General features: G+C 32.6%; 1 protein-coding gene across 1 annotated transcript in view; it reads left to right on the top strand.

Annotated features, from left to right (window-relative positions):
• The window catches only part of G2E3 (G2/M-phase specific E3 ubiquitin protein ligase), a 69,799-nt gene extending 55,728 nt beyond the window's left edge, over positions 1-14,071 (top strand). The window contains exons 13-15 of the mRNA XM_037161623.2: positions 2,111-2,283; positions 9,547-9,737; positions 10,892-14,071. Coding sequence (XP_037017518.1) covers positions 2,111-2,283; positions 9,547-9,737; positions 10,892-11,148 — 621 coding nt within the window. The 3' untranslated portion in view covers positions 11,149-14,071. The remainder of the gene's footprint in view (positions 1-2,110; positions 2,284-9,546; positions 9,738-10,891) is intronic.

Here is a 14,071-nt window from a genome sequence, read left to right as displayed (position 1 = left end):
CTTCCTCTGATCCCTCTATCACTGTCCCAAGTTATTAGCTAGTTCATAATCCAGGGATCCAGATCTTCACATTTAAATGTCTTGCCTTTTTTTTTTTTTCTGATTCCCTTATCTTCTCCCACTTCTGCAATCACCACTGTCTTCAAATTCCTCCTTACTGTTTTCTTTAATATTGCACTCCCTTCTACTTCTTAATTCTTCTGTCTTTTTAAATGCTTCTTCCTGTCCCTGAAACTTACCTATTTTGGGGGGATTGTCTTAACAGTCCTCATTCTATAGTATTTGAAAGCTTCTGCTCACCCATAACCTTTCTGAATGATTCCCAGACCTGTATCTTTGAGCTCCTAGACTGTTCTTATTAAATGTTTATTTAGTCAACAAATACTACATACCCAGGACTGCTTTATCACTGAATATAGAGTAGTGAACCTAAGTCCCTGCCTTTTTGAAATTTACCTTTTAGAGGGAAAACAGAAGATAATCAAATAAATATGTAATACATAGTTGACCTTGAAAAACATGGGGGTTAAGGGAACCTAATACCACACAGTCAGAAAATCCACATATAATTTTTTATTCCTCCAAAATTATAACTGTCCCCCGGTATCTGCTGGGGATTGGTTTTAGGACTCCCTCCCTCCCTGCCTCTGCAGATGCCAAAATCTTATATAAAATGACAAAGAACAATGCATACAGTCAGCCCACCGCATTTACTGATGCAAACCCATGGATGCAGAGAGACAGTTTTACTGAAAAAAAATCTGCACATAAGTGAGCCCTTACAGCTCACACCTGTGCAGTTTGAGGGTCAACTATACTATTATTTAGTAAAATATGTTATAAAAATAAAAAAGACTGTGAGAAAGGAGTTAGATAATGCTGGGGTATAATAAGTTAGAGCTTAGGCTAACCTGCTAAAACAAAGAATTCCAAAAGAAAACCAGTGTCTCAAAAACAATGGTGGGTATTTATTTTTCTCTAAAATCTGTTGTCTAGATTTTAGGGGTAGGTGTTGGCAAACTATGGCTGTAAGTCAAGTTGGCCTGCTGACTTTTTGTAAATAAAGTTTTATTGAAACACAACACACCCATTTGTTATATGTCGATGACTGGTTTCCCACTGCAGTGGCAGAGTTGAGTAGTTGTGGCAAATATCATATGGCCCACAAAACACAATGCTACCTGGTTTTTACATAAATGACTCCTATTTCTGAGGTAGAGTTATGATACACCTAGTCATCCAGGGAATTGAATTCTGTCCTCTCATGTATATATTCACTTAGGACGATGTCTGCATCTACATGGCTGAAACTTGCTCTTAAGGGAGAAAGTGGGAGTACAGTGATGTGTGACACGTTTTCTACTCTCATGCCATTGGATACCCTTAGTTACATATAGCTGCATCTGGCTGCAAGGAAAGTTTGGCTGTGTGCCCAGCTAAAACTCTGGGTGGTGGGTTTGAGAAGATGAGGCAATATATACCCTCAAAGTGTGAAGGTACTATTTTGAACCAGGTAGTTAGGAAAACCTTTGGAGACTTCCACAGAGATATGAAATGAACGAGTGAAGCATGTAAATCTTGGGAGAAGAGTAATGTGGAAAGAAGAAATAGTAGGAAATTTTCCATTTAGTAGAATATTGACTGCTTCCTATTTTTTTCTTTTTTTCTCTGTAACTTTGTTCAAGAGCTAATCTACATGAAAGTGTCTGGGACATAAATGGTCAAGTATTTCTTTGTTTATGCTATTCACTGAAAAACTCTTGATTGTATTCATCTAAGTCAGCTGGTAATTCTTTCTCTTTTGTGAAATCTCAGGTTATCTCTCTTACATCCCTAGTGCTATGTAACTGTTTTATGTCAGTTATTGCCTTCTATACAAGTGATTGCCTTTATTAAAGTGGCATTATATTCAACGTTTCTTGAAGGCAAAAATATACCATGTTTATTAAATTGTCAGATATTTATTCTAAAAAATAATTAATTGATATACTTTCACTCCACTTTGTTATACTCAAGAATTGTCACTTGAATTATTCAATGTGTCACTTGAAATGTAAATAACATTTATAAGTGAAAGGGGAAACTGGGTATATTTTCTTCTTCATTACAGATAAATACTGCAACAAATATAGCGGACTTAAACTCAGTTATGAATGAGTGCTATAATTACCTAGAGTTTATTGGATGTCTAAGACTTATAACTTCATTAAGTGATAAATACTTGCTGGCAAAAGACATACTTGCTTACCATGTAATTAAGAGAGTGCAAGCACCTTTCGAAAGGTAAGTTATTTATATGTGAAAGATTCTCTCAAATTACATTAACTGTCTTAAAATGCAATATATATTTGATTTAAAAAATTCAATGTTATTTTAAAATAATGCTTTAAAATTAATCTGTTAAGGATGATTACTGTTCTGACCATTCTAAACTTACATAAATGTATGGTGCTTATATAAGAAAAGTAATCCTTGTCTCAATTTATAATTATTTTTATAAGTAAAAAAATTTTTTAAATTCTTAACCATGTAAGCTAACTGGTTCATCTCTACTCATTTAATAACTACAGCCTGTATTGAGCACTGTAGTCTGCTGAGTAATAAAGGTACTGAGTGTTCTTTGATTAACAAGGTCAATGTGATTCTTGCTTTTTAACTTAGAACACTGGTCCTCTAACTTTTTGTTCCAGTAACACTTTAAAGAAACTTGAAAACTTATGTATGTCATCATACTTTTTTAAAATAATAAAAAAATAAAACATGAAAGTAGGCAGAATGGTATACTATGTAATACCATTATCTTAACAATTATCAACTAACCTATGGCCAGTCTTGTTCATCTGTCATACTCTTGTTATCAACTCCAGTATTATTCTCAAGCTGTTATCAGACATCATATTATCTCAAAACTGATCAGGTTTTTTTTTTTTTTTTTCAGTATCATTAATCCATAGATTTAAATATATTTGTGTTGAAACTGTTACAGTTACTATCTTTACTGGAGTTAAAATTGTCTCATTTTTGTCCAGTATAAGCCTTTGTATGTTTCTTTGAGGTGTTGTTGTTTTTTTTAATGTTGACCCTTAATGGTCTTAATAGCTATCTTGCTGTATTGTACAATAATGTGTTTCAGTCTCATTTTGTCATTCTGACTTAAAGGACCTTTGTTTCTTTGAATGGGAAATGATAGATTAAAACTACAGTTTTGATGCCAAGGATGATCATTTTTGCCAGGTTGGTCATTGTTTCTAGGCCCTTTCAGTGGACCAAAAATAGCAAATGCAGGTGTTTTTTGTTTTTTTTTTTTTAAATAAAATATCTCATGAGTTTATACTGATACTTCCAATTCACTACTACAGATGTTTAACTTTTTCTTTGTCCCATGTTGAGAATCCCAGTTGTCAAAGGCACTGAAGAATTAGAATATGAAATAATTACTCACTTGACTTATTTCACATTTTATAAATAATAGTCTTAGAATAACAATACCAGCCTTATTACCAGTAACAAATGATTAAAAATAGGTTAAATTTTTGTTTTGTTTTGTTCTAAGCTGTTACTGTCAAATTACTGTGTTCTAAAGTCATTTGTAATAGTTCTTTTCTGTGTTGTTACACTACTAGTTGAGTATACTTCTTTCATTTATTTTTTATTTTTAGTGGTTTCGGTTAAAATTTGATTTTTCAAAAAAGTTATGTAAAATATTTGGGTAGTTCCAATGTCAGGTCTTAGTGAAAGTGTGTTGAAAGAACTCAGCTCTGTGGTACAAATTGTAGTCAAAGAAGTATAGGTTTCATCTTTATCATATCTACCTTCCATACCTTTATGAAGTAGTCATTTCAGTGGCTTTTAATGTTTATCCTTCCTTTTTTTTCAGTAATAGCAAATAAATATATGAGTATACATATCCTCATGTATCTTATTAGATGAGATGCCATCCACCCCCTTTTTTTTCTGCTCATGTTTTACTTGCCAATATATTCTGGAGGTCACTCCATGGTAGTGAACAGGCATAATCCTCATTCTGTGTTAGAGCTCTGCGGAACTCTGTTCTTTGGGTATATTACTGTATATTTTGTTTTGTTTTCTACCAGTTTCCTATAGATGTACATTGGGGATGTTTCCTAGCACTCTTACAAATTAAATATGACATTATAAGCTTCATATAATTCCCAATATACTTTTAATACTGCAATTTAAAATAACACTGTTATATAGCTCCTTTAATAGTTTTCATTTCCATGATCATTTTGGTTTCTACTTTCATGTCTTCCTGTGGGTTAAAATTTTTTTTTAATATTTTCTTTATTTATTTTTCGAGAGAGGGGAAGGGAAGGAGAAAGAGTGGGAGAGAAACATCAATGTGTGGTTGCCTCTCATGCGTTCCCTGCCGGGAACTGGCCTGCAACCCAGGCATGTGCCCTGACCGGGAATCGAACCGCGATACTCTGGTTCGCAGGCCCGTGCTCAATCCACTGAGCTACGCCAGCCAGGGCTGGGTTAAATTTTTTAATACCATTTTTATCATAATGCTGTTGAGTGTATATCTTTGTACGGTGTTTTTAAAAAGATAACAGTCTACTGGTGTCAACATTTTGTAAGATTCACGTCTAAGTCTTTTTGCCTTTTCCTGTTTATAATGTAATTTCCTAAATATTTCTTCCACATACATTGTAAAACACATTATAAAATGCTATAATTTTTGACTTATCAAACATAGTTTAGAAAACAAGGGAAGGAAACATACATGCTTTTAGTTTTATTTATTTCTTTGTTCCTAATATTCTAAGAATATGCCTTTAATAATTTGCTTTCTGTTTCAAAAAATTCCTATAGACATTATTTTAGGTCTGCTGGTGACAAACTCTTAGTTTTACTTCATGTAAAAATGTGTAGATTTCCTCTTTGTTCTGCTGTGGTGTTCCTTGGGTTCTGAGATACCCGCCTGGTCTGCCATCATCTCCCCACTTTTCAGTCTTCTTCTGTTTGTTTTATATATAATGTCCAGGGTTTTTACTGTACTTAGCAGAAAGAATAGATGTGTGTCTATTCCATTATACAGAAATGAAGTCTGTAATCATTTTTCAACACAGAAGTGTTATTTGATTCATTTTTTTCCGTTGCTTTAGCTTTAATAAAATTACTGTGCTAATACTTTATCTCATTCCATTTGTTTTTCTACTGCTATCCTCAGTACTTCCTTGGATATAAATGGGTGTTTTCATGTTGTCTTCTATTGGGAAACCCTCTTCTTTAGCAATGTGTCTTTAGCCTTCCCATTTGACCCAGGCTATAGAGATTTCTCAACACAGCTGCTATATTATTTGCTTTTGCCTGGCACTGTACTTACAAGAGCTTTGAATCCTAAAACCAATTACTTTGTTAATTTCTTTGCTTCAGTTAGGGGTCCCTGCAGGATGCCAAAGCCAAGTTTGTGCAAACTGAGGGTTCTGATTTCATATGACAGCTAGGGAATTTGGCAAAATTTTGGTTTCCTTGTTATTTCTTACATTTATATGACTTTTCTTATGTGCTCAGATGTATATTTAAAAGATTGGTTTTTACTATATGATTTCTTATCTTTTACACAGGTGAGATTATTCTTCAGTTTTTCTCTTGCCCTCTTCATGTTGATCTGCCTAAATCCTATTTATCATTCAGTTTTTATTTTAAACACCAGTTATATAGATATAGAAGCCCTCTCTGAAATCTAGATTAGCCATATCTATGAAAACAAAATAAAAAAGAAGAAATAAATGAATTCTGCCTTAGCAATCAGAAAAATCCATCTTTAGATACATAAATTATTTGGGGAAATACACATGTGTACAGCTATCTCATTAAGAGATGCACTTCAAATTTTAAAATAACCACATCAAAATTTATATTGCATTAGGCTATTCTGTGTAGTAGTCATAATATAAGTAATTCTATTCATAAGAAAATTATACTATTTAAGAGTCTTATAGTCAGGCCATTTGGATACTTAATAATGGCAAAGAGAAGCCATAAAGTGCTTCCTTAATGTGAAAAATTGAACATTCTCAACCTTAGTAAGGAATTTTTTAAAAATCAGCTAAAATTGCTAACATCTACAGTGAGAACAGATCTTCTATCTGTGAAATTGTGAAGAAGGAAAAAGAAATTTATGCTAGTTTTGCTGTCACACTTCAAATGGTAAAAGTTACAGCCACAGTGTATAAAAAGTGCTTAGTTAAGATGGAAAAGGAAATGAATTGTGGGTGGAAGACATGAACAGAAAATTTATTCTGAATGATGGCAACACATTGCATCAGACACATTGAGCTTATATGAAGACTTCAGCAAGGGATCCCTGTAACAAGTGACACTTCGCCATTTACTGCAAGTAAGGGATGGTTACACAGGTTCAGGAACAGGTTTGGACTAAAAAATATGAAGATTACTGGAGAGGCTATGTCTTCCCTTGAAGACAGTGCTGCCACATTTCCCACAGAGTTGAAGTTGATTACTAAGGAGAAAGGTTATGTGTGTACAGGAGAAAATATACTATATTAGAGTTTGTTACTATCCATAGTTTCAGGCATCTACTAGGGGTCTTGGGAAATATCTCTTATGGATAAGGGGCAACTGCTGTACACCAATTTGCTTAATATTTTAAATATGCCTATTAAAATTTTAAGAGGTAACTTTTTAAAGAAGATTTCATGGGACTTAAAATAGAAGGTAAATTGGAATTAAAAAAAATAAATACAAAAGTTGGCCGGAAGAAATAAAAACTTATTTTAATTTTTAAAAATTTTATTTATTTTTAGAGAGAGGGGAAGAGAGGGAGAGAAAGATCAATGTGTAGTTGTGTCTTACATTCCCCTACTGGGGACCTGTCCTGCAGCCCAGGCATGTGTCCCAACTGGGAATTGAATCAGCCACCCTTTGGTTCACAGGCCAACACTCAATCCACTGAGCCACACAAAAAACATTTTTTAAAAGCAGTACAATTGGTCCTGGCCAAGTAGCTCGATTGATTACAGGATCCTCCTGATACTCCAAGGCTGCAGGTTCAACTTCCAGTTAGGGCACATACATGAAGCAACCAACCAATAAATGTATAAATAAGCGGAACAGCAAATTGAGATTTCTTTTCTCCCTCTCCCTCTCTGAAACCAAGTAAAAAAATAATTTTTAAAATGCAGTACAGTTGCCAAAAATACAGCTTATCAAAATAGTTTCCTAATATAGTGATAGTTACAAGTGAAAAATTACACTCCAAAATGCAAGTTGCAAAGAAATTAATACAGTGTTGATCACTTATAGATGTTTTAAAACAGAGCAGTGCTGTTATTTGGAGATACATATATAATGAAATGAAAATGAAATGCATACTATAGTAAAAAATTTAGGATATTAGTCAAATATCAATTTCAAATAGTTTCCTTTGTAGAGGGAGAGAAGGGAAAGTGATAAGGGGGCAGGATTTAGTTGAGTAAATAGACTATGTTTCATAAAAATAATCTGAGCAAACATAAAATGTTAATTATTTTTTAAATTCTACTGACAGTTTTTGGTTTTCTATTACTCCTTGGATTTTTATGTAAGCTTGAAATATTTCCTAATTTTAAAAAAATGTTAAGGGTGAACTTAGGTTTGGCTGAAATTTGCTTCAAAGGTAAATGGCAGGTGAATGTTAAAAATAAGAAAGAAACACAAGGGCGGGACTCTGTAGGGTCTTGGAAGCCATGGTAAGGAGTTTGGACTTTGTTTCATGGACAAGCGTGTATATCGATTTTCTGTGGCTGCTGTAAAAAAATTATCACAAACCGAGTGGCTTAAAACAACTGAAATTTATTCTCCCAGAGTTGTGGAGACTTAAAGTCCAAATCCCAGTGCTGGCAGGGCTACACTCTTTCTGAGAATTTAGGAAGACAGTCTGTTCTTTGCCACTCCCAGCTTCTGTGGGCTTATGGTTGTATAACTCCAGTTCTTTGAATCTGTATCACATGGACTTTCATGTCTGTGTGTCTCTTATAAAAGATACTTGTCATTGGATTTAGGGCCAGAACGTATAATCTAGACAGGACGATCTCAAGATCCTTAATTATATCTGCTTAAACTGTTTCTCCTAATAATGCCACATTCACCTGTCCCAGGGACTAGGATGTGGAAATATCTTTGGGGGGGGGGCACGCACCTCAGGATGAACGACAGTATTGGGTTTATTTCTGGCACATACCTGTGGCTATAGGATGGAAGATGAACTTGGAGATTTATTTACCTTGTATAACATATAAAAGGAATTTCAGAAAAAGGAATTCTTAGGACTTGGTAATTAGGAATGGAAGAGAGAGAAGTTAAGATTGACTTTCAGATTTAGCTGTGTAATTTGATAGATGAAACAGAAGCATCTACTGTTTCTTATGGGTCAGATTTTGGTAGTAAGGAATAGCTGTCTTTTGGATATAATAAAGTGGTTGGGATAAGTGGTACCCAGTACTCAGTTGGATATATTTCTGGGCAGGAGAGAATAGATTTTATAGTGATGAGCCTATACCTGCTAAATGCGGTCATGAGAGAAACTGGCTTTGTTACAGATCCATGAGGGACAAACAACAACATTTAAGGCAAAGTAAAGAAAAAAGCTTTTTGTAAGATACTGAGAAGGTATGGTCAGAGAAAAAGAAGAAAACTAGGAGACTGGTGCCAAAGAGGAAGAGCATTCAGAAACATAGGGCAGTTTTTCCTGAGATGTAGACAAAAGTGGAGGAAAGGTAGATGGAAATGAAGAAATGGAGACAGTGAATGTAGAGATGTCTTTCGGGTAGGCTATAATGAAGGAAAACAGGTGGAATTAACTGGATTTTTTTTCCTTATTCAAAGATGGAAAGATGAGCACATTTATGTACTCTTGAGGAAGAGCCAGGGAGGGAGATGAATCGGGGTGGCAGGGTACCTGTGTGATAGGAGGTCCGGAGCCACAGATAGGGCCTAGCCAGTCTGATACCAATTTCATGCTTTTCTTACCAGTGAGAATGTACATTTTTAAAAAGTAATTTGTTACTTGTATTAATTGTACATTCTGCACATTTCCTATTGGATTGTTCTTTTAGAAAAATGATTTTTGTGTGTGTGTATTTAGAAATTAGTTTTGTCATGCATATTATAAATATTTTCCCACTTTGTTTCCTTATTTTTAGCCATACATAAGTTTTAAATTTTTATGTAGCTACAGTTTGTAATCTGCAGTCTCTAGGCAGCTGCATTTTTATACTAAATAGCTTTGATGAAATACTTCACGAGGAAAATGATGTCTACGTTTTTCTTCTTTTAAAAATTGTTAGCTTAATTTTAAAACTATACAGCCAGATAATGTAGACATATAAAATTTTCATTTTATATTAAAATGTTTGCTTGTTATTGATTTAAAAGTATCATAGCACATATAGTATATCTATAATTTATCTTTTTCCTCACTTCTCTATATATGTGGTGGTAAATTAGCTAGAAATGTTAATTCTTTATTAATACCAAACACATGCGTGAATGTTTGCTCATTACTTTTCTTCTCTTAAGTTTTAAGCAGGGTCTGAAAACTCTTGGTGTTTTGGAGAAAATTCAGACTTATCCGGAAGCATTTTATAGCATCTTTTGTCATAAACCTGAGAGACTTACAGCCAAAGTCCTTAGTGACCTTTTTACGGTACACACATTATCGGATGCACAGGCTTTGGGCTTTTGGAACAGTTACTTACAGGCTGTTGAGGGTATGTGGATGTTTAATTTTCATCTGTTTTAGAATGTCTGTTTCAGGATATTAGTTTATTTCTTTGAGTTTTTGTTTTTGATAATAAGAACTTTTCATTAGCTAACTTCATATTTATAAAACATTTAAAAACAAGTTTATATGACTGCGTTGAAAGTGCCAAGGAGAGGTTACAGAGTCAAGTTTTCCTGTGTATAATTTGAGGTAAAAGGCATTCTTCCTAGGTATTTTAAATATGTGAATGGTTGCTACTGCATAGAATAGTCTAAAAGCTAATTGTCTATTTCATCTTTTTCATACTTAAATTAAATTGAATTATTCTTCATCCATTGGATAGGGCTATGATAGTGAGTGGTATATTTCATTGAGCATTAGTCATGTGAAAACCTTTAATAGAGTGGAAAAAATTAACTTTTATTTGAATCTTCTTTTAGCTAGTTGTTTTTTCTTATTGTTTTGCACCATTTAGTTTTTCTCTGCATTTGTTGAACTCAGCACTTTTTAACTGGTATGCCTAAAGAAGCACACGGGTATGCGCACGAGTTCTTAAAACATGCAGTCCCTGACTATTTAGTCAGGGGCACAGACCTCTTTTCCCTTAGATTGTCAAATTAAAAAATGGTAACAGCCAAAACAATAGCTGTCCAGCGTGAATGAATCAAAATTATACCTAATTTTTTGTCAGATTGGCAAAAAATATGTATTTTTGGTGTATTGCAAACTTTTAATAATGGATTAGTTTATGCGTTGCAATGAGATGAAAAAGCTTAAAAATCGCTGAACTAGTTTATCAAATAGTGATGCTCTAGAAGTTTAAAATTGTTTTTAGCATCATATTCCAAAAAGATGGAGTTTCATTACCCACTGAAACTCTTGAACTCTATGGTAATTTTATATTAGAGAAGGCATTCAAATATAAAATGGGTAGTTCAACTAAGTGATTTGGTGAGTTCTACTTTGAGATTCAAATAAATATTTATTGAATGTGCTGTTTTCCTGTTACTACATTTGACTTAGTGACTTAGTTTGCCCAATATAAATGTGGCAGTCTCTGGCTTTCAGCATTCCCAGTTGAGTTGGGGAAGAGTCTATGATGGTATTTAATATGTACTGAATTTATTTTTCTTTTTTTTCTCTTCTTGTTAAACCTTTCAGATGGTAAATCTGCGACAACAATGGAAGACATTCTTGTTTTTGCAACTGGTTGCAATTCCATTCCACCTGCAGGATTTAAGCCCACTCCTTCAGTTGAGTGCCTTCATATAGATTTTCCTGTTGGAAACAAGTGTAATAACTGTTTAGCTCTTCCAATTACCGAGACATATAAAGAATTTCAAGAAAAAATGGACTTTGCCATAAGAAACACTCTACGACTAGAAAAGGAAGAAAGTTCTCATTACATTGAACATTAAGATGTTTTGAAAAAGAGATACTTCTTTAAAAGCTGCTATGAATACTTTTATTTCAAAAATCTGTCCATCATCACTGTTGAACATACTTGTCGGCTTCTTAGTTCAGTAAAATTGTTGATGTGAACATAAAGGAATATTTTGGCCATTTAAGCTAAAAAATTTTGTACCAAAGTTGATATTTTTCTATTTTGTTAGTATGCATGCTTCATAACCTTCAATGTAATCACTTTTTAAATGACTGTACAGACTTTCTTCAAGTATAGTAGCATGGTATATATATATATAAAAAAACTTGTATTCACTGTTTTGTAAATTTGAATTAGCAATAGGATGCTACAATGACTTTTTGCTAGCTTTCTGCAATTTTCAAATTATTGTTTTCTTTTAAAGCATTAAATAGGAAAGCTAATTGATAAATCCTGTTATATAAGTCAACAGCATATATTCTGGGATATGTGTTACATGTATCCTTTTCTAGGATGGGACTAAATTGGTTGCTAAACTTAAAAAACAAAATTTTTTTAGATTACCGATTTGTATTAAAATAGACCCACACTGCAATTAGATTAAGCCTAATGGAAAGTATTACCTAAAAAGCAGAACTGCACAAATATTCTACAATCTGTGTACATTCCATAGTCTTAAAAACACTTCTGAGGTGGATAAAATATAGTTGAAAATATTTTTAAAAGTCTTCTTTAAAGCCTTGGCTTTATCACAGGATTTTTTTTTCATGTCTGATCCTTAATTGTTTCAGATATGTGAATGATCTCTGTGGGTTATTATGTGGTAGGTTTGGCTATTTGACAGTTATTTATTATTGCAATGGTTGTATGTATGATAAGCAAGCTCATACCATTGCATTACTGTAAACTCTTTTGCTCTTGAAAGGTATCTGTTATTATATAGGCAATGTAGAAATATGTAGTAGAAAGAAATACAAGTAGAATGAAAAACCCATTCTGATCTCACGATGCAGAATTAACTAATGTATTTCAGTATATTCTATAAATTCTTTCCTTTTTTTAAACTTTATTACTGTTTCTAAAAGTCAAAGAACATTAACATATATTAATGTCACCTAAAAGGAACTGGAAATCATATAATAACATTTTGAAGATTATGTCTCCATAGTCATGTCCCCATAGTCATGTTTCTATATTTATATATTCTCTTGAAAAAGAAGGAATTGGAAAAGTCTAATGTCTCTAAATCTATTATCACATATAAATGGGTTTTCCACCAATGTATATCATATGAGAGATAAATTACTTAATTATAACCACATTTTTTGATACAGAGCAGATATCAGCTATCATTATCATATTCACATTCTCCCCAATAAATATTCTTAAGTTATCTATATTTTTAAAGAAAAATAATAGGTTTGATGTGGTATTGATAATATATCTCCTAATACCAAAGAAAAACGAAAACATAATCCTAGTGTAATTTTCTTTGTTATACTTACTAACACACCCAGCAATTAAAGTTTCACTTTCAATTTTTAAAGAACATTAAAGGAGGCACTTCTTTGTCTTGTATTAAATTTAGATTACTGAAAGTAATTAAAGGACCTATTATTATCAAAAATGTGAATATCTAATATAAACCTCAATCTTGCCATATAGCTTTTATTTCAAATGTGTTGATAAATTATTTCTTAACCTACCTAATTTTATAAAATTTAAAAAGACATTATACCATTACAAACAAAAATTTTAATTTAAACTATTTTCTGGTTATTTGTAGTTTTAATTAATTTCCCTTACATTGGTAATTAAGCTGATGAGCACTCATACACTTTTTAGGTGTGGAGGGGTGGGGAGGAGGAAGCCAGATTGGTTTGGCTACGATTAAAAACAGTATTTCAACTCCTCATTTCACTTTATGCATAGACGTGGCCTTAGGGAAAAGGTAGTATAAATAATCATTTAGGATATTCATGGTTTAAACTGAAGCATAGATGTTCATATTGAGAAATGTTTTCTGGTTTTAAGGATGGTCCATTAGTGTGATTTTTGTCTTTTAGATTAATCTGTATAATCAGGGCATATCAGAGAAATCTGTAAGTTGTTTACTGCACTGTTACTATGTCACATGGTTGGTATTATTTTTTTTCCCATTCATTGTTATAACCAGTGCACAATTCTTACTGATGTTTGTGTTAGAAAGGAATAATGCTATAGATTTTTATGATTATGTGTATGTATTTCTTAAATATTTCCATCTAAATGCCATGTATTTCAAGTTTGTTTTCTATTGCTTTCAATACCAAGGAAAACCAGAAATTTGCCTATTATGCATCTATTGTTAATGGTCTTTGGTTATTTTTATATGAATTGTTTCTAAACAGTTTTTAAACTTATTGGTGTGAGAACATCTGAAAGCCTTATATACAATTTTCTATTATACTTGATCATTTTAGTAGTTAAGGTAAATATTCTTTAAAATATTAGAAATTAGTTTCTGTTGTTATATTTTGTCATATTTAATTCCCATATTGTGAATAAGCCATTCCTTGTTTGGATCAAGTAAAAAGCCTTCATTCCATTACTAAATTGAAAAATCACTTTGGCCTCTTCTTTATACCAAAACTTTTTATAATTTTTTAAAGGTAGTGGAACTTTTGTACTTACCGCTGAATGCTAAGGAGAGGATAATAGATAAGTTTTTCAGTGACTTTGCCTTTAGCATTCAATCATTATAAGAAAATTATTAGAATAAGACTATTTATAAATATGTAATCTTTTATATATAGTCATTATTACATGCTTCATTGTTACTTTTACAGTAAGCTATTAGACTAATTGTTATGCTTATAGAAATACAATGCAAAGTTTTATGCTTCAAGCAGTGCAATACAAAGCATAAGAAAGTTGAGGGATTTACAGTAACTAGTATAAGGGACACATGGACAAAA

Source organism: Artibeus jamaicensis, unplaced genomic scaffold (assembly GCF_021234435.1).
Source record: "Artibeus jamaicensis isolate MK-2021 breed Jamaican fruit bat unplaced genomic scaffold, CSHL_Jam_final contig_588, whole genome shotgun sequence".
Lineage (NCBI taxonomy): Eukaryota > Metazoa > Chordata > Mammalia > Chiroptera > Phyllostomidae > Artibeus > Artibeus jamaicensis.
Note: the sequence above shows the minus strand (reverse complement) of the source record. Positions and strands in the feature narration are given on the sequence as shown.